Here is a 24,486-nt window from a genome sequence, read left to right as displayed (position 1 = left end):
TCTTAGCTTTCCCAAAATACAGACATCTCTGCTGGTAAGCTGCAATACAAGTATTACCGTAGGCCAACAAAGGGACATGGCACAAGTTCTAAGGCACAAAATCTTAGTTTGGCAGTATCTAACTTTCCAGGTATCTGGGCCAGATTATACTCCCTTAGCAGATACTGTTGTGCTGCTGATCTTCACATTTAAAATTCTTACAAACTAGTTTTGTCCTTCCACAGATTCAGCAGTCTTTTTCTCCAGCACTGTTAAAACCTCTGAGAATTTAATTCAGAATTTGTAACTTTTTGATCTTTCACTTGGCATAATGCTTTCTAGAAATCTAAAAAACAGTCTCTAACGAGGGAAAAAGGAAAAGAGAAACAGAAATATTACTTTTTCTTTATAAAAATCAATTTAGGTTTAGAAGAAAAAATCTCCCCTTATTCTTTCCATACCTATGGTAATGGTCTGAGATGCCTTAAGTCAGCCTCCTGTGTGTTGAACATGCACAGGTCATGGAAGGTAAGGTCCCTGTCCCCCTTCTACACTCCTCAACACCAACATATTCTGGAGAGTTGTTGCTATATTCTCTGCCCCACAGCATCTTTCTGCCTTTTGCAGGCACTCTCTGGGGAAGTGTACTGAAGAAAACAAGAAATCCTTCTCACCTACTTGCTTTAATGACTGAGCAAATTCTAACCAGCAAATATTCTGATTGCTGTACTGCACTTCGTATCTTGCAGTCTCATCCCCAGCTTGTTCTGAGAAGTCTTAAAATGAAATAGTTATTTCTTCCCCAGAACTCCAGAACAAGGAAAGATTAAATAAATTATGAAGATAAAATTCAGAAAAATGTTTCTAAGTTCTTCTTTTGCTTAAATTCAGATACTTGTGAAGAGAGAAACTGGACCAGGAATTTCCCCAAGTAAATCCTACTAACTTTGACATTCTGTAACAAGAACTGCACTCGTCATTCCTCCTACCTTTATACGTAGATGAGAAGCAGCAACCCATCACAACCTTTGCTAAACTTCACTCATATGTGGAGAAAGGAGTACTACTGAATTGCAAAATACAAGATTAAGTGCTTAGCCCTGAGATAAGCTTTTCTTCAGGTCCTTAAAAACCCTTAAAAACTCATAGCAGAGTAATGCATGTTAACCTTATACTGTAAATAGAGAAGCCGCTTCCCTGTGGGATTGTGGTTCAACAGGAAGAAGAGCCATGCATGTCACATAGAAGCATCTGAATCAGACATGCAGATATTTTATACCTATGGAAGGCAGAAAACACAAATTATTTTCTTACGAAGTATCATGGCTGAAAAGGGGGTCAGATCTGCCATTCAGGAAAGCGTCAGGACCTGTAGGGCAGCCGTCAGGAAAGGGCTAGCAGTTGCTGCTGGGCTTTCAAACACTCACTCTGTCTGCTGAGAACATCGGACTTGAGAGGCTGCTACAAGCTGCAGTCTCAAAGACAGCAGCTGCAGCTCACCCCATCTCCTGTGCTACGTAATTCTCACCTAGTCAGTATGAGCTAGCAGGGGAGAATGTGCCACCTATGATGCATGCAGCTACCTTGGCAAAGAAGAAATTGAAAATCAAACAGACAAAACCAGAAAATATCACTAGAATGTTTGTCAGACCAATTTTACATATTTATATTTAAAAAAAAAATGTCAACATCACAAGAGCTAGAACCCAGATAGGAAATAATGGCAGAGATTGCTACGAGTACACACAAGAAGAATTAGAACTCCTTGTGTGAATCACTTTACAGAGCCTTGCATGGTAGACCATATATGCAGACTACAATTAGCCAGGAAAAAAAGAAGAAATTCATAAGTAAGTTGGATAGCATAAGGTGCCAAAAGACCAAACCATACACACGCAATTTGAAAACAACATGACAAAGCACAAAGATTTAGCAGGAGGAAGAGGAAATTGATTTGAACTAAATTGTCTCAAGTCCTGCCCAGTTATTCTTGATTACAGCATGACATCAGGAAATCCTGAGCATTAAAATGTCAGACCATTAAAACTTCAGTTTATGTAATTCCTTCTCTAAAACAACTGCCAGAACAGAAAGCCTCTTCAGATAAACCATTTTAATTAATGAAAAAACAATTTAAAATTTCAAGAAATCTTCACTTAGGAAAGGCATCAAAATTATTTCACAGCATGTTTCAGAACTGCTAATACATTTAACATGTTTTGCTTCAGTTACAGAAAGCTGTTCTCATGCAGGATGAGCTTAAAAGCATATACAGCATAAATTGGTCTCGTCTCTTTCACCTGCACCTAGTCTGGAACATAATCCATCTTCTATGGAAGTAGCATAGTGGCAGGAATGTAAAGGATCGGTGCTGTTATGTTAAACTCCCAGTGGTAATTTTCAGAAACACATTTACTGTTCTGAAGTTTTATACAACTGTAGCTTTCAACTAGATGTAAAGCTGCACACATAATAACGCAAGTTATTTTTAACACATGAATTTTTGCTGGAGAACACTTCTGTATGAAGTAACGCACTTCTCAGAGTCAAGTCACCCCACCAAGTGCACATCTGTTACCTGGGGCCTTCTTTCACAGCAGACTTCTTATCTCGACTTAACACAACCTACTGTCAAACACTCTGCACAGCGCCAGCGAAGTACCAGCGCTGCGCTGTCAAGTAACAGAGATACGTATCCTGACACCTCGGTTTCCTTCAAAATATTAAACTGAGCATACGTAACTGAGCAAGTTCTGCTTACTTACAAATCTGGTATTCCCTCACAACGGTAAAAGTGTAAGAATAAAAAAACTTAAGCCTGTTTCTTAACTTGTTCCTGTATCTTAATATAGGACTTTTGCAGTACAAGTCATACTTTCAGTAAGAATGCAAACAAAGAAGCTATTCTATTCCAGGGTGATTGAATTGCAGAAGTGCTTACCATACTACTAATTGCAAAGAGCAATATCTGTAGGATAATTCTTATTTAAAATCATTACTGCTACAGGAATAATGATTACAGCTTTCTTTCAAACACAGGGAGCAAAGCTAGAATGGTGCAACTTTGACTTGCTCTGTTGGTTCTTCTGGTCCACCTGCCAGTAAGAAACCACAAACCAAGCCACCACAAAGTCGGGGCCAGTCATATTCCCTAGCTTTCAAAGGGAACTATTAGCTCAGGCTCGTGGCCATACCAGTCACGGTTATCATGCTTTTAGACAGCACAGTGCATTCACTTAATGGCAGAGAGGTTGTAGCCTGTAAAAGCCCTGCAGATCTTTCCTTAATCCCTCTGTTCTAGTTCCTGGAGTCAAAAGGACAACTGGAAGGAGCTCAGCTCAGGTATTTAGCTAGCTATAGGGCACCATATTTTTCTCTGTAAACACAGAACTTTCTCTGATGATGTAAAAGCTGAAAAATTTGGTACCATTGAGCTCATTGCCACCTCATGGCTCATGGCTAGGTTGCCAGCCTCACTGCAGCATTTACCCAAACTGTATGGGCTGCTGCAGGGAAAGTTAACATCCCAGCCAGACCCAGTACAACCACCAGTAAGAACCCAAAAACAAGGCATCCATTTCAACCTAACACGTATGTATAATCCTATCACCTCTATCAATGTCTTCCATTTTTTTGGCCATTTGCAGACTTTTTTTCTTTTTTGTTTCACAAAGTTTCCAGTGGAGATGCAGATTCCTACAGAGTGAATTTAAGCTTCCCAGCCATGGTTTGGTTTCTCCCAGTTCCCTCTCACAAGTTACAGGCTGCACTTTGAGCACCACAAAAAAAAAAGCATAAAGGAGGCAAAGGTAACAGGCTGAGACAGTAGAAAGAGAATTATATTTACAAGTGCCTATTCCAGATTTTCATATACACTGTTCTTCAGGTTAAGGAAATGCCTATTTCCATAGCAATTATGAGATTGAACCTACTCTAAATAACTACTTTATTTTTATGATATGCTCATTACATTAATATGAAGAGAAGCGTGAGCTAAATCCTAAATCTCAAGCTTTAAGAATTAATACCTAAAAAATAAAATCAAGGTCTGAACATAGCACTGAAGGAACACACTGATATATGCTTCCACAGACAACTTAATTCTAACATTTATCAATGCATACATATCATCACTGATGAGGTTTTGTTTCCTTTTAATATACTAATATAGATACACATAAATAATAATAAAAAAGCCTCAAATAACAAGGTCAAAGTGATCTTAGGCATGCTGTGCTAACCAGCAAGCAGAAAAAGAAACTTCAATGCCAGCTTTCACTTACCTAATTCACATTTCTCTGGAAAAACAGAACTCCCCACCCTCCCTTTGAAGGATTGAAGATATTTAAAAACGACAACAACCCTCTACCAACACAAGCTGCAAGTGGGTATTAAAAAACCCTATTGATCCATTGCACTGAAAGACAAAACAACAGAATACTCGACAAATTTATGTTTGGTCCTAGTTCAAAATAGTGTCAGAAGCCAGCATTTCTGGCCCTGCACAAACCAAGGTTGTTTGTTTAAAGTTCCCCTCCCTCCCCCTGCTTGCTCTTTCCTTGTGAGGACAATTCCAGCTCCCTGTAGAAAGAGGAAAATACTTTTTTCCTCATTATGCTCATTATCCTCAATTATCCTCATTAGTGTCAAACTGATACCTTTCCTGAGTTAATGCAAAAAGTAATGAATATTGGCAGCTTTGCTGCAAAAAGATATTTTAGAAAAAAACTCTGGAGCATCAGTTGTAAAGTCGTCAATAACTTCAAACTGCATATCATTAACAGTTGTTTAAAAATCTATAAAGGAACCAAATGATTTTCTTCTATTATGTTCCATATAAACATATTAATATTTCAGATGAAAACTACTCCAACAAGTTAATGCTTGAAATATTACATTAGCCCTGACTGGGCACTTTCCCATCTTTTTAAGTAACTGCCTAGTGAAGCACCCAGAAACATTTTAATAGTATTTCTGATATTGTGATATGGTTTGAAAATTAAAGTGCAAAATATCATCTACGCAAGGTTAAACAAGAAAAAGGAAATAAAAAAAAAATGAACAAACAAATGCATTTGAACCCTGGAACATGCTCAAGCATATACCAGCCAGGGTTAGAGCAGGTCCCATGCATTAAATATCCATTTCAGGAAAGAACAACATATTTCTGTTCAGATTCTGTCAGTTTTGCCTGCAATCCTCCATAGGAATATATGAGCTGATAGGGGAAATAAACCAGTGAAGACTACCTCAACCTGCCAAATTTAACACAAAGATGCCAAGGAGAAAAAAGGATACAACATTTTCAAAAGCATATATTCTTGTAAGTTTGTTGAGAAGGAAAAACATTTTTTCCATACCCTGTCAACTGCCTAGCTTTAATTGTAAAAAAAATAAATAAATAAATAAAAACACCACCACATTCTCAACACACTCCCTAAATAAATAGATTTTCTGCCCTGCAGTGAGCTGATCAACTCTTCTGAATACTCGACACTGGCTAGGTTTCAGTTTCCAGTACAACCAAAGAGTTAGCACATAGGCGCAGGTGGCTATTTTTAAGCTAGTGCTTGCATTTCCTTGTCATGGCACATGAAGATCTCAAGATTGTTGTAATGTCTCTGTTTCTAAATTAGATGTAGTCTTTTGTGTTTTTGTGTTTACCAAATGTACTCTTTTGAGCCAAGTTCTTTCATTCGCTGAACTCTGTAGGACAAGAACAATGTCAACAGCTGAGCCAGTGAAGGTCTGGGATGTCTATTTTCAGTTTTTCTTGGGGAAAAAATGATGAATATGAGAACTAGCAAGTATCTAGAAGATTCAGGACTGTTCACTGGGATACTTACAGAAATTTGTTTTGTTTGTATGATTAGCAACTGTGTTTTGAGGTTGCTCTGCACTTTAGAAGAGTTTGCATAACAACATAAGGCAGCACTGAGCTCACACGGAGCCCTAGTTGACAGTATTTTTACAGCAGTAAGCACGAGACACATTTCTTACCAGATCTTCCGAAGAAATATATCTATGCTAACTGTAAATAAAAATAAACTGAATCAGCAAGAATCTGAAGTTGTGCAACTTGTTAGGAAAATAGACAATGGTCTTCAGGGCTTTGAGGCTTCAGAGAGTAACAGAACAAGGGCACGGCGTAAGATGAGCTTAAAATTCTCACGCAGCGTGCAGATGCACCCAGTGCTGAAGCTGGACCTCTGTAAGAAGACAATACCAAGTGCCATGCAGTGCTATTCTTAGCCACTGTACATGCACCAAGCTTGCAAAGCTAACAGCTTCTTTGTCAGGTCGAGGGGAGGAGACTAGTCGCATCTGAAACAAAAATAGGTGATCATGTGTTTGTCCATGGAACACCAAATTCACAGCCAAACTGGTTGTTCAAAACATCTGAGCTGTACTGTGTTGGAATTACAAGGAAAAAGAGAAAGCTTTTTTCTCCTAGTTTCTTCAACTTGCACTTAAAACATTTTATCCAATTCTAACTTACTTCATAAAGTAGTTTGCCTTCTCAAAAATAAGAACTTCCATCTGGTTTCAATACATGCTTATGAATTGTATCCAAGTATCCAAGTACTTGGTTGCAGAGAACTGCAACCGAGAGGCTCGGTTTGGTATGAATGGATGGCGTGGAAGCACCAGAGGAACACACACAAGGGGAAAAAGGGGCTCTCAGAGAAGCCTCTGCTGTCAGCACCCAGGTTAGCAGGTTGCGGAGACCCTGGCACCTCTACCTGCAGTTACACAACACACCCAGACCTGGAGACAAAGAACCACGATGACTCTTAATGACTCACGTAGGAGGGTCAGGATGGAGACACTGATTGCTGTCAGCTCCAAAAACACACATCCAAAATCCGTACGTGGTTGATGACCTAAGAACCATCCAGGAGACATGAAGCCGATGTGGTATCTGGCATCCTTACCCACCACGTCATGGCAATGGATCCTGGACCTAAGAGCTGGACCCAAGCATCATGGTGCCTTACTGCTGGCCATGTGCTCTGAACACCCCCGTCCTGATGCCTGGTTGACAGGCAGACTTCTTGGACACACTTTCTGGGGCTTGTGAGACAGGGAGTGAGTGAAAATTCCATTTTTATTTTAAATATCATCACCTTTCCTCTTATAAGGGCTCACATTTACATCTGCTACATGGTTTATACGATGTTATAACAACACTTCCTCCACTACTTTCTGATAAAAGTTAATAATATTATTCACATTTTTGTAGGAACATGCAAAAAACACAACATATCCACAATCTATAAGCAACATAGACATGGGTAAAATCTGTTCTGAATCTTTCATACTGAATACTGTGAGGTTTTGAGGCTTGAAGAATAACTAAGCATCTAACCATATGCACCAACTATGGTTTGGCCATTAATGACAGGAGCAGTAGTTGGGTGATATTTAGAAGACTACACAGTTTACCACAGACATAAAAAGAAGAAAAGAAGAAATATACCAGAAGAAAAATAAGTAACGACTAAGATTCTGCTTTACAGATTCTCCAGTGTGCAGCCCTCTTCAGGAACAGAGAGCAAAATTTCCCAGTGGAAGACATCACAAATATGGCTGTATAATCCATAATTCTCCTTACTACTGCTAAATGAAGGAAAAAATGTCAGGTAGGTTACCAACCAGAATTAGCACAGATCACCAGCCAATGCCACCATCTCCTGTATTGCAATATATAAATACACTGACAACATTATTTTGAAGACAAGGTAATATTTGCTTCATTCTTGCTCACTTATACTAGTACCAAAACTGTTTTTATGTGTTCCCACTGAAGCCTGCAAACCTCAGGTTCTCTGGTCAACGTTTTGGACCTCAGCCTCTTGAGTATATAAAAGCTAGGGAAAAATTGGTATGTATTTTAAGAACTCACATTACTTCGTTGATCATTCTAAAGTAGTAAGGTACAGAACAACATTGCGGGGGGAATGGCAAGCAAAGAAAACAAGTCTCACAGCAGCTGCCAGCACTGCTGCCTGTGTTGCAGCAGTGACCACGGATCTAGGGCTTAGGATTAGGGCCTCGAGGCCAGCCATGAGCTGCAAACAGAGAACGCTCTGATGCCTGCACCTGGAATGAGACCAAACACAAGCTGTGGAACGATAACAAGCCTTGGCCTCTCTTGAGTTACACTGCAAGCCAGTGACCTAGAAACTGGAGTTTCACATCCAGAGCTCATCACTCATCTTTTTCCCCACTAGCATCGCCTTTAAGTTTTTATGGTCACATATTGACAGCACCATAAAACACCAAGGTGCTTTGATCATGCAATAAAAACCCGCTTCACTAATGAGCTGACTGGAAGTTCCCCAAACCCATGACACGGAGATTACAGTTTTCTTCGTCCACCAAAGAGAACAAGGAAGGAGACTGGTCAGCAATGTAGCTTACACAGCACTATGCTACAAGCACAGAAACATTAGGAGGGGAGAATCTCCAGAAATCTGATATCAATACCCTGCTGAAGCATTTGTGTTTAATAGGAAGCACAGGGCAGAGAAACAGAGGAAACTTAAGAGAAATACTTGCATTTTTAACTGTGGATGCTTGTGACAACTTGCAGTGCTTTACTAGGCCCCATTATGCCAACGGGTTCGCAGCACCTTGGAGCTGACAAGGCAGACCAACACATCTAAAGGTTAACACGATCCCAGCCCACTCCCACCAGACACAAACACCACAAAGCACACGCAACATGGCCCCATTAACTCTTGGGTTAACTCAGGCCTGCAGCTCCCCGAGAGCGCTCACTCCCGTCCAGCAAGGAACCTCGGACACGGATGCCTGAGGATTACAACAGACAAATCCTGCCCAGAAGGCAAGAGAGCACAGCGGCTCTTCAGCACCTTTGTTGTTCTCTAACTAGCCCCGTAAGAGCTAAAACTATCCAATATCGATGGTAATTTGTTGGCAGTCAGTCTGAATAACCTTAAAACTGCAAATATAAACCAAAACCAAATTATTCTGAAGGACTTGATACCATTTTTCTTGGCACCATGTATGTGGTCTTAACAGAGGTCAGGAAGTACAGAAGAGATAAGAAACCTTGAGAAAGAACTAAAAAAGTGCAATAATCTATCTAGTAAAATGGTATCTCCATTAAAATCAACTGAGGAAGCATTACTTCCTCACTTCAGATCTTCAGAACAAGCAGTGCATGCTGTTTTGTTCTGAAAACTTGCGTCATCTGTACCAAAGCCAAGTATGTATACTTCAGGAACACACCAGTTTGGTACAATGAGATTCAATTTCACTGAGATTCAACTTCAGTTCAATACTCTCCAAAATGTTTTTATGCTCAGTGGCATATTTCACATCATAAACCACATTTTAGAAGGTGAAACTCCACAAGCTTGCTACCAAAAATACAGAAGCCATGTCAGCAACCTCCTTCGCTGTCCTGCCCTCCTCTCCCCTGCTGGACTAGACAACTTGTCTTCTTGTTGCCCTTGTACTCTCCATGAGGAGCACTCTTGCTTAGTATCCCCCTCAGGTATAACATCACCATAAAAGATAGGCACCAACATTAAATGTGTCTATACATACATGTTTAAACAATCCTTTGAGCAGTACTACAAATGCTAGGGAAACTTCTAACAATGGAAACTCTTTCCTTTTGGTCACCCTTCGCCATATTTGTGAAACCTGATTTTGCTCATATTGCTTTGCTTAAAGTATTTTTTTTTCAGAATTGGGGATACACTTTGTTTTCTTTCCTGCAGAGGAATACTTACAGCTTGGAGAATATTTAATGTTGTTGTTTTTTGTCTGTTTTTGTTTGTTTGTTTGTTTAATTTACAATTGTTTAAGAAGAGGAAAAAAAGAAAGTTCAGAGTCTGTTTTTTTCCTTTTCTTCACCCATGCACTTCTGGCTAGGGAATTTGTAGGTCTTGGATTCCTCCAAACTTTCTTTCCCTATTCTATTCATTTCTGAAGAGAGAGAGGTTCAAAGATAAGAACACTGCTGCAAAGAGAACAATGCAAGATCTTACCCTAATGTCTCCCAATCACAGGTTTTTGCCTTGAACAGCTATCCAAAAAACTTTGAAATTCTCAGACAAATCTCAGTACAATTGGGCTAACTTCCTTCTTTCTTTTGCTTTGCTGTCATAAAAATGAAGTGTCACTTGCCAGCCTGTCTTTTTTTCCAGGACAAGACCTCATTTGTAGGTGAAAGAACAATAAAAATCTGGTGATATTTGGCCCAACTTCTATGTCCTGCTGACAGCTGGCACAAACAAGATGTTAGGGGGAGAAAGGAGACAGGTTTCCACTGAGATGTCAGACTCAATTTTCTAAATCTAAGGGCAGTTCTGCATTCAGACCAGCTGAGCTGATACTGAACAGCAATGCAGAGGCACCAGCACCCTCGCAAACAAGTCCTTCAGAGCAGGAACTCTTCTAAGTTTTAGCTCAGCAGCATGAACAAGGGATGCAAGTAGGGGTGATGAATAAGAGAAGTAAAAGAAAGAAAATCACCAATTCATGAGGCTACTTACGCTGCTTTGATAGTATTGTGAATGTTAAATTTCTTTCCAATATCCATTAATTAGTTAGTATTGATTTGCAAGGGTTTAAGGCACTAATATATCTTTCTAGACCAGCACTCTGTTCTGCAGCAACAGGCTACAAAGGATGCTTTAAAAGTATTGTTGAAAATATCCCCAAATCACATGGAAGCTGTGTCAGATGGGCAGAACCAGGAGTCATTTATACTTCTCTTGCTGTGCTTTCCTAAGACCTCTTTGAGCAATAAACTACTTCTAGAACTTGAACTCATTCTTGAAGCAAGAAACCTAGAAATGTTGCTGTTCTTAATGAAAAATTTCATTTTAGAAGCTTGAGGTGGTTGCTTTTTCTTTAAAAACAAGCAAACAAAACAAGAAACATCAAAATAAAGCAAAGCGTCCTAGCAGTCTACTTCTGAGTAACTATTTTAGAATAGTTCAGTTGGAAGGGATCTACAAAGCCATCCAGTCCAGCTGCCTGACCATTTCAGGGCTAACCAAAAGTTAAAGCTTATTACTGACAGCATCATCCAAATCCCTTTTGAACAACAAATATATCTGAGGCTACATAAAACTGAAAAAAAAAAAAGTACCCTTTCTCCACCTGGGATTTTAAAATCCTTCATTCTTAAAAGAATGAGAAAAAGGTAAAGAGTAGGGATTTATTATTGTTATTATATGCCTATTTTCTACTACTACTTTAAAGCATTATTTATTCAGTACTTATTCTGAAATGAGTAAAATATTGTCCATACATTGCTCTTTGTTTTTAACTATAGACTTGATGTGCTAAGTGGATGGATTCTGATGTAAATAATTAAAGGGTCTTAAAGCTCCTAATTCTATAACTGTACTGAAACTTTTTCCATTTATAAATATTTTAGCTTTCTGACCATCGCCATATTTAAAATACTTCTTGACTGATCCTTAACTCCTGGATTAGTCTAATCAGACTTATCAATACAAAGTCAATGATATGAAGTTAATTTATTTCTATACCTTAATATTTCAATAAATAAACACTCTAATATTAATAGTCATTAAAACTATGCAATTCTAGGCCTTAACATTTTAAGTTATTGCAGCCTGCCAGCTTGTCAAGTACAACTGTACTTCAGTGAATTCCCCTGTAATTTCTCCCCAAAAGTAGTTTCTAACAGAACCTAGTAAAGTAAAGCTTTGCTTATGACATTAACACAGGCAACTGGTTACATCGGAGTTCAAACCATTTATAATTACAGCAGCATGGCCCTGTATCCTCTAGGTTATGGGTGGCTGTTTTGATTTAGAATGTCCTGTTCCTCTTTAAGTTTCAATTTGCCCTTGATTTTGCCCTGTACCTAACAGAGTTTAAAAGCTCCCTTTAACTAGCATCATTATTCTTTCTTGAAAAACAAGGAAGAATATTTTTTCTATATGGGGGAAAACTGCAACTACGTAGCAACTGGATATAATATAGTAAACACAACAATTTTGCTCTTCAGAGTGTTCTGAATATGTCAACCACTTTTCTAAATAAATAAATACTCTTCTTTTGTCAGTGATCTCTTAAATGCTACTAAACCTCTAGTATCTGAACTTTGCCCCTTTAAATACAAAAGCAGCAGAGCTAGAGTTAAAAAAAAAAATAAAGTCAGCAGAAATGGGGTATTTGACATGGGTTGCTGCAGCTGGAGCTTTCCTGAAGTCCATGCAGAGCACGCGGTTTATTCTAGCAACAGTAGCTGACAGAGGGGTTTGCATTTGGGGCACTTTCTCCTTTCAATAGCATTCTCTTCTGCAATCTGAATCATTACAAAATCCAGTTGAGTTATGGGTTTAGCAAAGGGGATATTGCTTTAATAGAAAGAATGCCCTAAAGGAAAGCTCATTCTAGCATACGTATGCCTAATGGAAATAAATAATGCTAGTCCCAACACATATTGTACTTACTACAACGCAGGCATCTTATTTAAAAATCAATATGTAGAATCACACACGATATAATCTTCAAAAAAAAAAAGTAATAATTCCATGCTAATGTGCAGAGAAGTTCAAAGTAAGGCCCAAAACATTTTAAATTTTCATCTCCTTAAAACTTCTAAAGATCTGGTTGCATACACTTCTCTAACAAGTCTCCAGGCCCTTACACCCAACCTAAACCAAATTTCCTTGCAAGTATTATAATATCAACTGTGGGCATCAAACAGATAATGCAAAAAAGGGGAAAAAAAAAAAAACCCTCGCAGGTGTTCAGCAAGAGCGAAAGCTATGCCAACCAAAAAAAAAATAAAAATACACACAGTCATGAAGAAATAAAATGAGCAAATATAAAGGAGGCTTCTGTGCAATACATGTGAGAGCAAGGCTCCATGACCCAGCTGAGCTGAGGCACCCGCTGGTCTTGGCCCTTCTTTTACAGCAGCCCTCACGTCCACCCTGCCTTTTCTTGGAGATGGTTTGTTATTTAAACAGAATAAAAACTCTCCGCCTTCCCAAGAAATTTGCTGATGATGTAATGACTCAAAACCGCTCACCCAAGGGATGAGACAAGTACCATTGGCGGGAGAGATGAAAAAGTGACAATGCTGCACCGCTGGGAGCAAAGCCCCTTTTGGCAAAAGGGACCAGCTCAGAAAAACCTCCTCTATCTTCCCCCCACACTACAACAAGGACTACAACAAGGTTTGATACCTTGAGAATGGTCACCTAATGGGGCATTTTGCAGCTTCAGGTAGGTGGTACACTGCGTGGACTGGTGGGGATAATCATAGCCTAGCTGTCCCCTTCCAGCCCACATGTGTTGATCGGCCTCCTGAAAATCCCTTTCAATAGCTCTCTTCTTCATACAGATTTTACTACACACAACTTTCTTGGCATTTCATTCAATTCAATGAATTCCAACTGTGCAAATGAACATTGTTAAAGACCACCAAAGTTCATAAACAGAGCCAAATATTGAGGTTACACCCCCAAATCCCTCTTTACTCAAAATATTACAAAAAGAAATCAAAAAAAAAAAAGAATCAAGAGGTTCACACTGTTTTGGGTGGTTAACTACTGACAAAAACTTCCCTTACCCTGACAATCAGCAGCCTGTGGAGAAGCCATCATAAGCACCACGTTCCCTCTACCGTAATCAAACTTACTGCTTCAGAGTACATGGAACAACAGAGCAGCAACCACATTTACTATCACAAAGTACAGTTAAATACATTAAAAATATTTTTAAAAAAGATCAGAATCTACAGAATCTAGTAGCTTTACTTGATTTACTTTAACATAAACTCAAATCCATCTTTAATTTAAAAATTTCTCTTTCCAGTATATCAAAACCATTTTGGAATGTACATGAAGAAAAAATGGTACATTCTCCAAAGACAGTCTGTGGAGTTTCAATATATAAGACGACTACCCACTGTCAGCACGTTTTGAAGTCAGTTACAACTAACAAAAAGTTTCCCACAGAAAGAACGAACATTATTATTTGGGTTGTTTAACATTGGAGAAATAGTTACAATTCTATTTAGTATTGTACTTACATGATTACTGCTGTTGTTTAAAAAGATCTCGTGAAAATAAGATTTCTCCTGACTGTGAAACAGCACTGGTTTTGCTACTGGAATATCAAGCCACCATTAGAAACATCTAGAGGTTCTCTGCTACTACCACTAAGGATAACTGCTGCCCCAAAGGACATTGTGGAGCAGAAGCAATCATTGTAGCATCTCAGACTCATTTCTCCTCCTCTGGTTCATTTTCTTCGCGGTTTAACAGTTGCAGGGAATGCAAGTTGCAACTCATCATACAATGATGACTGCAAAAATATTAACAAATTGTGGACGCATTGGTTTACAAAAATAAGTGTAACCCACAAGCAAAGCCCAACAGAAGCAGAAGTCAGTCCTCTTGCTAAGCACGCACAGCACCTCAGCCCACCTCCTCCCCAGGAGCAAAAAAAGGCCAACAACATCACGCTTGTTCCCCAGTTCTTCACACATCCCCTTGTATATATGTTCCTGTCACGGCAATTTAAGGTGATCTCATCTTTCTTAGTGAAAGCCCACTGTGTCATTGCTGTCATGAAATGAAAAGCCACAGGATAAAAATGAGTCCATTATGTGGAACTCGTTAAATACTATGTTATCGGAGCAGCACCTCTCTTGAGAGCCAAGAGTTCATTTTTTGTTGGTAAAAGAGAAAGTAATCTCCAGTCAGGTAATCCTAGGGGAAGGTAAGCAGTTCTTCAAGTCCATGTGATTTTGTTTCATTCACAGAGAGAATGATTCAGGATACCTGCCAGGCAGCTCCCTACTTTTCACAGGCTTGTCAGCACCTGGCAGCTGTAGCTCTGGTAATTCACTTCCTTTCAGTGTTGTTTCATTTCTCTCTGATTTTATATTTTCAAAATTTATGGTTGTACAGACAGATGCAGCTTGCTTTACCACCACGACCTGGCTCACACACTCAGGTGTAAGTAACTTTGCCTTCTGAACCAAGCTGAGCAAACTGATATGAAAAACCCCGTGTCCTACCTCCAGCACAGATGTACTTTACTTACTAAGCCACATTTGGGTTTAAAGACAGACCACCATGCACAGGACAGATCCTGCAACCTGTTTGCCAAACAGCCACACCACAACCATTTCCAAGTTACTGGAAATACACTGGATACATCCTTGTTCCGTTTTTATTCTCTGGAAGTAATTCTTCATCTCTGAACTTGATGATTATTAGGGTAGATATTGGAAACACAGAAGAGCTTTTAGAAAGCAGTAATGAATCATACCTGTGCTCACTGGAAAGCAGTTGGTTACTATCTACAGACTATAAGCCCCAGAAATATATACACAGTTTTCATTAAAATACACCTTATCTTCGAGAAAGGTTTCCATTACATAATGCTTTCCTTTGCGAGCAGCATCACATTTGGCTTCTGACCACATATATTGCATTACTAAAAGTAATTCTCATGGCATCCAGACCTCCATTAAACAAAGGCTTCTGCAGACAAAATATGAGCTTTTTCACACCAACTGACACAAACAACAGTTAAACTGGGTACTCTTGCTACACAATCAGCAACCTCAGAAGAATCGTTCAGGAGTACATATTTAAACTCTGATGAACTGAACAGAATCCGTAGCTTTAGGATCATGCATTTTTTCCACTTTAGATCTGAGGTACATTATCAGAACTCAAATACCACAAAAGATCCGTGCAACCTAAGGACAAGCCAGCACTCCGTCCACAACTTCAGTAAGCAAATAATCCTTAGGCAGGCACATCCTCACTACACCACTGGTTTAAGAGGACATGCCTGACTCCCTCTAAAAAGAAGTAATGTCTGAAATTGTTGGCAGCGAGACAGCATCCTGAAACTAGGCCATACGAATGTCACTTCATTGTTGTCAGTGTAAGAAAAAAGATCAACTACAATAAAACCTTAGCCAGCACTGCAACAACATTATGCCAGCTAAGCAAGCCTTTAGCCGGACCCATGGAGCTTTGCTGGGTTTCTGCTATGTATGTTTTTTACAGATGATTATTTTTATGTACATGTAAATACATGGAAGCACACATGCTCCTCTTCTGATGTTTGCAGCATACAACACTCAGGTGACCACAGAGTGTAAAAAGAAGCATCTGCATTTAAGGAGTCTTTTTGAAAGCGGAGGAGAAACCTTCCTTATGTAAGTTCTCAGCAGATGCAAGTTTATTGAATTTCCAAACACGTGCTCAACATAAACATTATGTAATTCCTTGCTCTGCACACGCTGCATCACTTGATTGGAAAATGTTTTAGGGGGGAGAAGCAAGTGGCTTGCCCCCTCGGCTCAATTCACGGAGCTGCCAGCGCACAACACGTGAAGGCACGTGCAGGCTGTGTGTCCAGGTCCGCTCCCGGCTCCTGTGCACAGCTGCCCCGGCACGCAGCTATGCCCTAATCGCGGCCGTCTGTGCAAAACCGAGCAAGGGCTGTGAGAAACACCAGGTGAAACCCAGCTGCCTGGCCGGCACGGAGAACGAGGCGGTCAGTACATCGCCCGGTACCTCCTCACGGCAGAAGAGTCGGGAAGATCTCTGCTGTGCTTACATAACGGAGGGCATACAGGAGAAAGCACAGCATCGCCAGCAGCCTCTTCTCACCGCCCGTGGTACTACTGCTCCTTGTTTTATCGTAGCTGATGCTGCTGTCTAGCCTAGACCCTGCAGTCCAGATCCTTATTTATACAGCAATTACTTAACTAGCTGCAGGCTTTTTTTTATTCTAATTGAATGTATCCCATGCTCTGCTTTAGTTTGAAAACAATGTATGTTTTAAAAACCAACTGTAAGGATTTTCAATCCTTTTCATGACACCTTCAATTTTTTCTATAAGACATGTTTTTTTAAATTATGGTTATTTATGATTCAGCAAGAGCATAAATAACTCCCAAGTACACGGCAGAATTTGGAACAGCTACAGTTAAACTTTAAGATGCAAACACAAGAAGCGAAGAGCCAAACCTATCAGGACACCTGTTTTGAAATATTCGTTGCTCTAAGTTAGAGCTGCGAGTCTAGAAGTTATTAGACCAAAACACGAATTACAGCACTTTGGTGCGAAAAGCAAGTCTCATGCCTGAGCTATTAGGACGTGGCTGAATGCCTGCATCCTCTCCTGGCTGATTAATACGCTAGACCATAAATAACTCCTTACTAATTCTTTCAAACAAGACACGCGTGAATCATCGGGCAAGCAGCGCTGTATTGGGGTACAAATCCCAGCAGCTTTGGTGGAGCCCTTGGCCAGCGAGAGCCGTGCGCTGCAGCATGCCTGGAGCAATGCCTTGCGAAACGCGGCCTTGGGCTGAGGCACCGGGTACCTCCCGCTTCTGCTGCTTTTGATTTTTACGAGCACGAGCTGCACAGCATCCCTGCCCATGTGGGATGTGTCGCCTCCGTTGCCTCCTGGCGCCCTGCTGTCAGCCTGAGAGGAGCCGTGCAAGGAGACCCTGCGCTGAAGTGTGCATAACGGGGTGATGCGAGGACAGGGCACCCTCGGCGCTGCTGCTGCAGCCCAGGCAAGGAATCGTCACTGAAAATCCAGAGCCGGGCTGCTCGGAAGAGGAAAGCGGGTGCCGTTTGAAAGTATGACTGTGGAGCCGGGACATGAAAATAACCCGCTGCACCGCGCTGGCTGGCTCTCAGGGCAGCCACCTCGAAGGAACACGGGGAGCCTGGCGGAGCCCAGCCGTGGTGACAGCACGGGGCGAGGCACTTCAGCAGCCCGGGACAGCTCCGGCGGAGGAGCCGCCAACCCCGGGGCACCCAAACCTTCGCGTCACGGCGCAGCCAGCCCCGCCGGGCAGCCCCGGACCGCTCCAAGCGCTCCCGAAGCGTGCCCTCCCGCCCAGCCCGGAGCCGTACTCACTGCCGCCGCCGCTCCAGGCTTTGAGCAGGGACTTGATGCTGAGCTCGAAGAGCAGCGCGTCCTGCAGGCTCACCATGCTGCCGCCCGCCCGCACCGGACCCGCACCCGGCCGCCGCCGCGCGCCCTCCCGGTGACGCAGGGCCCGGGGGGCGCGCGCTGAGGGCGGAGGCGGGCGGCGGGGCCGGGGGCGGGGCCGGGCGAGCGCACGGCCCGGAGCCTGCGGGGGAAGGGGGGGGCGCTCCCCGCAGGGCCCCGCGGCGCCGGCCGGGGCCGCACACGCACGGAGGCCCGTCCTGTCTCGGAGCCCCCCCGCGCCGCGTGCGGTGCTCGCGGCCCGGCCCGGCCCCGGGCTCCCTCAGGAGCGGTTCCAGGCGGCAGGACCTGGAGTTAAACCCAGAAGGGGCGCTAAGAGCCGCTGGCTGCTTTGCATAAATAAAGTGACAAATAAATAAATAAATAAATACCAGCGCTTCAACCCGCTGTTACAAAGACGGGGCGTTAAATACAGGGGGCGCCTGCCCCGGCGCCCAGCCTCTGCCCCCTCAGCCTCAGGTGACGAAGCACAGGTCAGGAGCCCCGCTCAGGGCGCCGGTGTGTAAGCCCAGAGGCAGCACAGCCAGCTCAGACCACAGGGATGGGCACAAAGAGGAGGGCTGAGGAGGGCTGGGGGTGCAGCTGCTCCCAAGCCAACCCTGGGCCCCGCGCAGAAAACAGAGGGGACCGGAGAGCTGGTGGCAGCACTGAGCGGTGGGGTGGCTTAACTGACTCTGAGCTTTAACTGGGCCCACGCCACACAGGCGAACCAGAAAAGGAAGGTATAGGTCTAAGGTACACTCATCAAGTGAATCTGCTTTAAAGTAATTAAGAGAGACCTACATAGATTTAGAACTGTCCCTGTACCAGCAGTAACCAGCCATGAGGAAACTCACAGGTGTCCTCTAACTATACACACAGGAGGTTAGGACAATTTAGAATGGTGCACATCAAATATTTTCAATGTTTTTTATCCCAAATAATAATAATAATAAAACAGTAATAAAGGGGTATCATGGACCTGTCACACTTAAGTGAGCAGCTCCAACCACCAGGCTCCAACAGGGCAGCAGAGGCACCCCAATAAGAATGGCGTAGGGTACTGCTAATGCAGCTGTTTGGCCAGCAGAACTGGGGATTTTCTGTTGTTGGTGGTTTTGTTTCATTTAAATAAAAATGTCACTCAGTATGTGGTCACTTAGTTTTCATCAGTTAATAATCAAGTCCCCTGCATGCAAAAATATGACTATAATGGCATATGAAATTGCTATGTGCATTGAGATCTTTTCCTTCCCACATAGGGGACAGGCCGTGCATACAGTGAGCAATGCTTTGGGGCACTGCATCAAACTTTTTCGTTCAGGTAGTGTTATATACATCATACCTCCCTCTAATTACCTCATACTCATTTTTCATCACTTCTTTTATGAATACATTCAGAGTTACACTTCAAGCGCTTATTTTCCTTTTCACTAAATAAGAAAGAAGAGGTTGTATTTTGTTATTAGTAGGATATAAAGGTCAGATTTTGGAACTGGCTGATGAATTTCACCACTAATTTGAAAGACTGTATTAATTATGGTTAGTCTCCAACTGCCTTTAACACTGGGCTACAGAGAGTTCTTCAAAGGAAGCCTTGTTAACAGCATGCATTCCAAAATCATGAGCCAACTCTCCCAGCACCTCAAAAATAATGACTTTTTAAAATACACTTTGGGTTCTTTGTAGTTGCACCCCCTCCAGCTTTTATTCTTTAAGTTATTAGCACCAGAAACTTATTAAAAAACAATCACCCAGAAACCCCAGGAGTACAGAAACACTAATCTCAACGTTCCACCTCCTGGAGCCACGGTAAGCAAACAGAAGAGCTACCAGTGCTTCTATATAGCAGTGTTTTAAAAGTGAATGAATGTTAGGAAATATTTTTTTAAGACTTTGCATTTATCTTTGATAACAATGTGTTCAGCCAAGCAAGTTAGACAGCTCTCCCCCACAGCATCTGAGGTTTTGTTGCAATAGTATTTATTCACATCAACTATTAATTTTTCATAGGTCTTCCTCAAGGAAACTAGCTACTAATTTTAACTGCAGTTAGCAAAATATTAGCCCATTAAGATTTCTAATATGTCAGAAGTACTTTAAGAACATTTGTACTAGCATGTACAAAAAAGTATAAGCTTTTTGAAAGGTTTCAGTGGCAAGATTGAACACTAGAAATACTTGATATTAGAAACAAAAATATATTGAACAGAAATCCTCTCAATATCATATGAACACACATTTGCTTTCATATGTATATGCACACAGTTTGATTTATTGGACATTAATTTACAAGATTTAAGAATGGCACGCTTTAAGAATGGCACACAGCATATATTTCTACTATCCTCTACACACCCAAAAGAAAAGAAAAATACCACTACAAGGTCATTTAACAGGAGGGTTAACAGACCTGTCAGCTCCTTAGCATCACCACAAGTATCAGTGTCACAAGTATAACTGTGTACAAGCCTTCTAACATTTCTTTGTCTTCACAACCACAATTTAAATGTTTTTATAATCAAAGATTTATAGATGACAACTACAACAATTTTAAACTTTGTTTCTGTTTAGCCTGTGAATTGAGTTAATGAGATAACTTACCATATACTAGAATAAGTAGAAGATTTCAGGATAAACCATGAATTTTAAAATATTTATTTTATATCAAAAGAGGAACAGAAGAAGCAGGAAAGAAAAACTGTACTACAAGCCTCTAAAAGCTTGCCAAGCAGAGACGAGGCTAATTCACTACACAGAGTCCAATAAAACTCATTGTGTAGAGTTACAAGATATCATCATCATGCATTTCCAAAACTGTACAAGAACATGTCATTTTCAGCAGCAATTCCTTTTAAGTTCCTCATTTCCAGGGAGGAAAATGAAACAGGCTTCTGGCTGGGAAATTACACTGTGTCTAAAATAGAGAGCAACAAGTATGTCCACTGTGAAAACATCTAAAAATATGTATCACTTTGGAGTACATATATGGGAAGTCTTTCATAAGATACTTGGCCCACTATTTTATTACCTAGAGAAAAGATAGAAAAAGAAAGCACTTAAACTTAACTATATGGCAGAAGTTTTGAACTGAAGCTGTTCTATGCAAGAAAAACAAACCCAAAAGAAAACCTCAACAAAATGAGGCCATTACTTAACTGGACTTAGAAGTTCTGTACAAAGTAGCAATTCACACCATTCCAATAAGTATGTAATTAAATACTGATTCTGAAGTTTGCTTACCTTTTGATACTGGACCAGTTGTAAAATTCACTACCAAAGAGAACAGACTAAGAGAAAGTCTATGATTTTTTTTTTTCCTCAAGTCAAGGAGAGGCATAACTGTGAATGAGCACATTGATACTACTAAGCTCTTAGAAGAAGAGGAGAAGAACATAACTGTGCTAAAACAGAAGTGCTCTATCAGCAATGCAAGCTGTTAGCACTCTACTGAAATGATTAATGCAAGCGCCCAGTCCACTCCTTCCTTTTTGTTCAGATATGAAAACCTTTCACGGAAGACAGTCTAGAAGCATATTGGTTGAGATGCTCCAGCACCACTAATCTTCTGGCTGAAAACAGCCCTACAACACATTACAAGATTCCAGGGAATAAATCCACCTGTCCTATAGTAGTATTAGAGCATCCGTTTGTTGCAGTCTTCATGCACAGCACACCTCAATCACACAAAGTCAGTTCCGCTCTTGAGGAGTGCAAACCTTATACACCTGATATTCAGATCAATGGAAGTTGAAAGTCACTCTTACAAAATGGAAGAGTTGTTCCGAGTGTTGTTATAAGTAGCAATAGGATCCAACCAGTATAAAAGAACATGCACTACTGTGCCACAGTAAGATAACAGAAGATTTTTTTCAATAGAGTTTGAAATTTTAATAAAAACATTTCTAAAAGGATCGCTATACTTACTAGGATCAACACAGTTGCTGCAAGTGTGTATGCAAGAGTGGTGTAGGCAGCTTTTCTTTAGAGTAGCATTACACCATTTTCCTGGAGCTACCCAGAAGTATCACTAACAACTATTTTGAACAACATACATAAAATAAGCACTATGTCTAACAATTGTTTCTAGAACTGCCAGAGGTCTGGCTTGTGGCAAATATTAAGATACAAGACAAAAGAATTGTGGTTTATCATGCTGTTTGAGCCTCATCCCTATAGACTGAAAAGGTAGCGTTGTTCCCACTTTCCTCACAGGGCCTTTTGTAAGCGAAGATATTTCTGACTAAGTCATCTTTAAAAAGTATTATTTACAAAATTGGCTTTTCAATGACAGAAAGCAGTAACATTTTATATCATTCATTTTACAGTGAACATCACAGACTTTAGTCTCATTTCCTACTTTCATTTCATGTATTATTCCTAACTCCATTTTAAAGTTTAATTTCTCTAGGAGTCTATCATATTGTACTACTTTTTCCCCCCCATACTACAGCTCTTCTTCTTTTCTTCTGGGATAGTAGAGATAATGATTTTTCTACTTCTCTACGAGAAAATAATTTGCATTAATCATCCCAGCAAAAATATTCATTTTTTTTTAAAAAAACTGCTAAAGTTGTTTACAGGTTATGTAAAAAAAATGTATGGTCATTATTGCATTCAAGTTCCTTTGAGGTTTTCAGTGCTACTTTATTCATCTTCAGGATGATGCAAGACTGACAGAAAATGCATTCAGGCAAAACTACAAATAATACTATTTAGAGTCAGTTAAAACTAAAAGTTTTCCAACTAGCTCAGGAAGGACACTGAAGATACACAGCTTTCTTGTAGAACAGTCTTTGAGTAAGATCAAAGAGGATACTGTTAATATTTAACTTTTCCAGTAAGCTGCTGTTATCTTTATTAACAGTAATCCTATCTTCCTCCTTTCTCCCCCCCCCCCCAAAAAAAAAACTTAAAATATTACAAAAACTTCAAATCCTGAAAATTAAAATAGCTTTCAAGGTGGTTTAACATAGAACTTACCAACTTCATAAGAGCTAAACAGATTTCACACTGAACAGCTTTCAGTCTGGCCCTTCTCGAAAATCCAGCTTTCCAGATCACCAAACATCATAAGATTACAAGGAAACGAATCAGCAATAAAAAGCTGAAACACTTCAAACAACCCAGCAGGCAGTTCTGAGATGTTATTTAATCAACCTCTCTCAAAGAGGAAACAAGACAGGCAAAGCAATACACAAAGCCATAGCTGTTACTGCTCAAGAGCTTAACAAACCCGAGTTTCTTGATTTTCATGGTCATCCTAATAGTTAAAATTTTACAGAACCCCAGTGGTTTGCTCTCTCTCAAATGCTCAATTTTGACCTTCCTTGACTGCAAATAAACTTTAAAGGTATAGTCTGACTAGTATGGCTGTGCGTCAGACAAGCAGAAATGTTCTGTGTCAGACAAGCAGAAATAACTGCCCTTAGATCTGCTGGATTCTGCATCATTGTGCTCCAGCACTCATATACCAACATCCTGCCTTCGGAGAACTGGCATTCCAGTTTTCACCAACCTTTTAAATGGAACCTGGAAACAGTTCTGAGTCTACTTTGAAAATCCCTGCTTAGTCGCTGGGCATTTAAATGGATCGAAAAGGGAAAGGCTTAACTCTGTTACCCTACAAGGCCTTAGGACAACTGTTATGAATCAGTTATGTTTCTATTTCTGCTGCTCCTCCCAAGCTGCTAGATGTCTGTGCCACTTTTACAGGAAACATGACATTTGCATTACGTGAGGATTGGGGACACTACCCCTATAGAAAGCAATGTCAACTTAAAAGAGAAAGAATAAATACATTTAGAACTCATCCAGAATTAAAATAAATACAAATAAAGTGAATTAGCTATTGGGATACAGTCATACAGAAGTCCCAAGTCTGTTAAGGTGCATGAGTGCTGTAGTGCTTTGGCTGAAAGTGTCCTGTGATGCAGACTCTCACTAGGCTAGGCATCAGCTGAAGGAGCTCCTACCTGCCCTGCGCCTCCCTCCCCCATTAACAGAGCTGGAAATTTGCTCCTGAGGCCCTGCAGCTCACAGCGTGCAGCCGATTCCTGTTTGCCCATTAGAGCACTTCCCAGCCCAAGGTAAGTATGAGATGTCAGCAGGGTGTGGGGAACTGCAGGGAGTTAAAAGCACGAACAGATTTGGGTGTCCCCACTAAGCCTGCTCGCCAGCACAAGCCCACCACAGCCCCTTTCACCGTAGCCCTATGGGCTGTACAGCTGGCAGGGCAATGATAGTGTCTGCACACACTCCTGATGTTTCAACTCCTTGAAATCATTTCAAATGCTTTAATTACACAAGGCAGGAACACGGAGCTGTTGTCCAGCATCATAAATTATGATATTAATATGGCGTTCTTCTTAGTTCAGCTAAAGTGGCATAATTCTTCAAAGGCTGCACTGCTTAATTACAGTGCATTTTTTTAATGCAGGCTTTAAACAATTGAGTGCCTTTAATGCTGATTTTATACAGCTTTCCCATCCCTGTGAA

At 40.9% G+C, this 24,486-nt stretch overlaps 1 protein-coding gene across 5 annotated transcripts in view; it reads right to left on the bottom strand.

Moving 5' to 3' along the window:
* FRYL (FRY like transcription coactivator) overlaps positions 1-24,486 on the bottom strand; it is a 174,695-nt gene that overhangs the window by 106,117 nt on the left and 44,092 nt on the right. Inside the window, exon 1 of one of the 5 annotated variants that reach the window (XM_035324903.1) lies at positions 17,917-18,008. The exons of the other annotated variants lie outside the window; for them this stretch is intronic. Coding sequence (XP_035180794.1) covers positions 17,917-17,992 — 76 coding nt within the window. The 5' untranslated portion in view covers positions 17,993-18,008. Of the gene's footprint in view, positions 1-17,916; positions 18,009-24,486 lie in introns of those variants that run through there. 5 annotated transcript variants of the gene reach the window in all.

The sequence above is a fragment of the Oxyura jamaicensis genome, chromosome 4 (assembly GCF_011077185.1).
Source record: "Oxyura jamaicensis isolate SHBP4307 breed ruddy duck chromosome 4, BPBGC_Ojam_1.0, whole genome shotgun sequence".
Taxonomy (NCBI): domain Eukaryota; kingdom Metazoa; phylum Chordata; class Aves; order Anseriformes; family Anatidae; genus Oxyura; species Oxyura jamaicensis.
The sequence above is the reverse complement of the archived record's forward strand: the minus strand, read 5'-3'. Positions and strand labels throughout refer to the sequence as shown.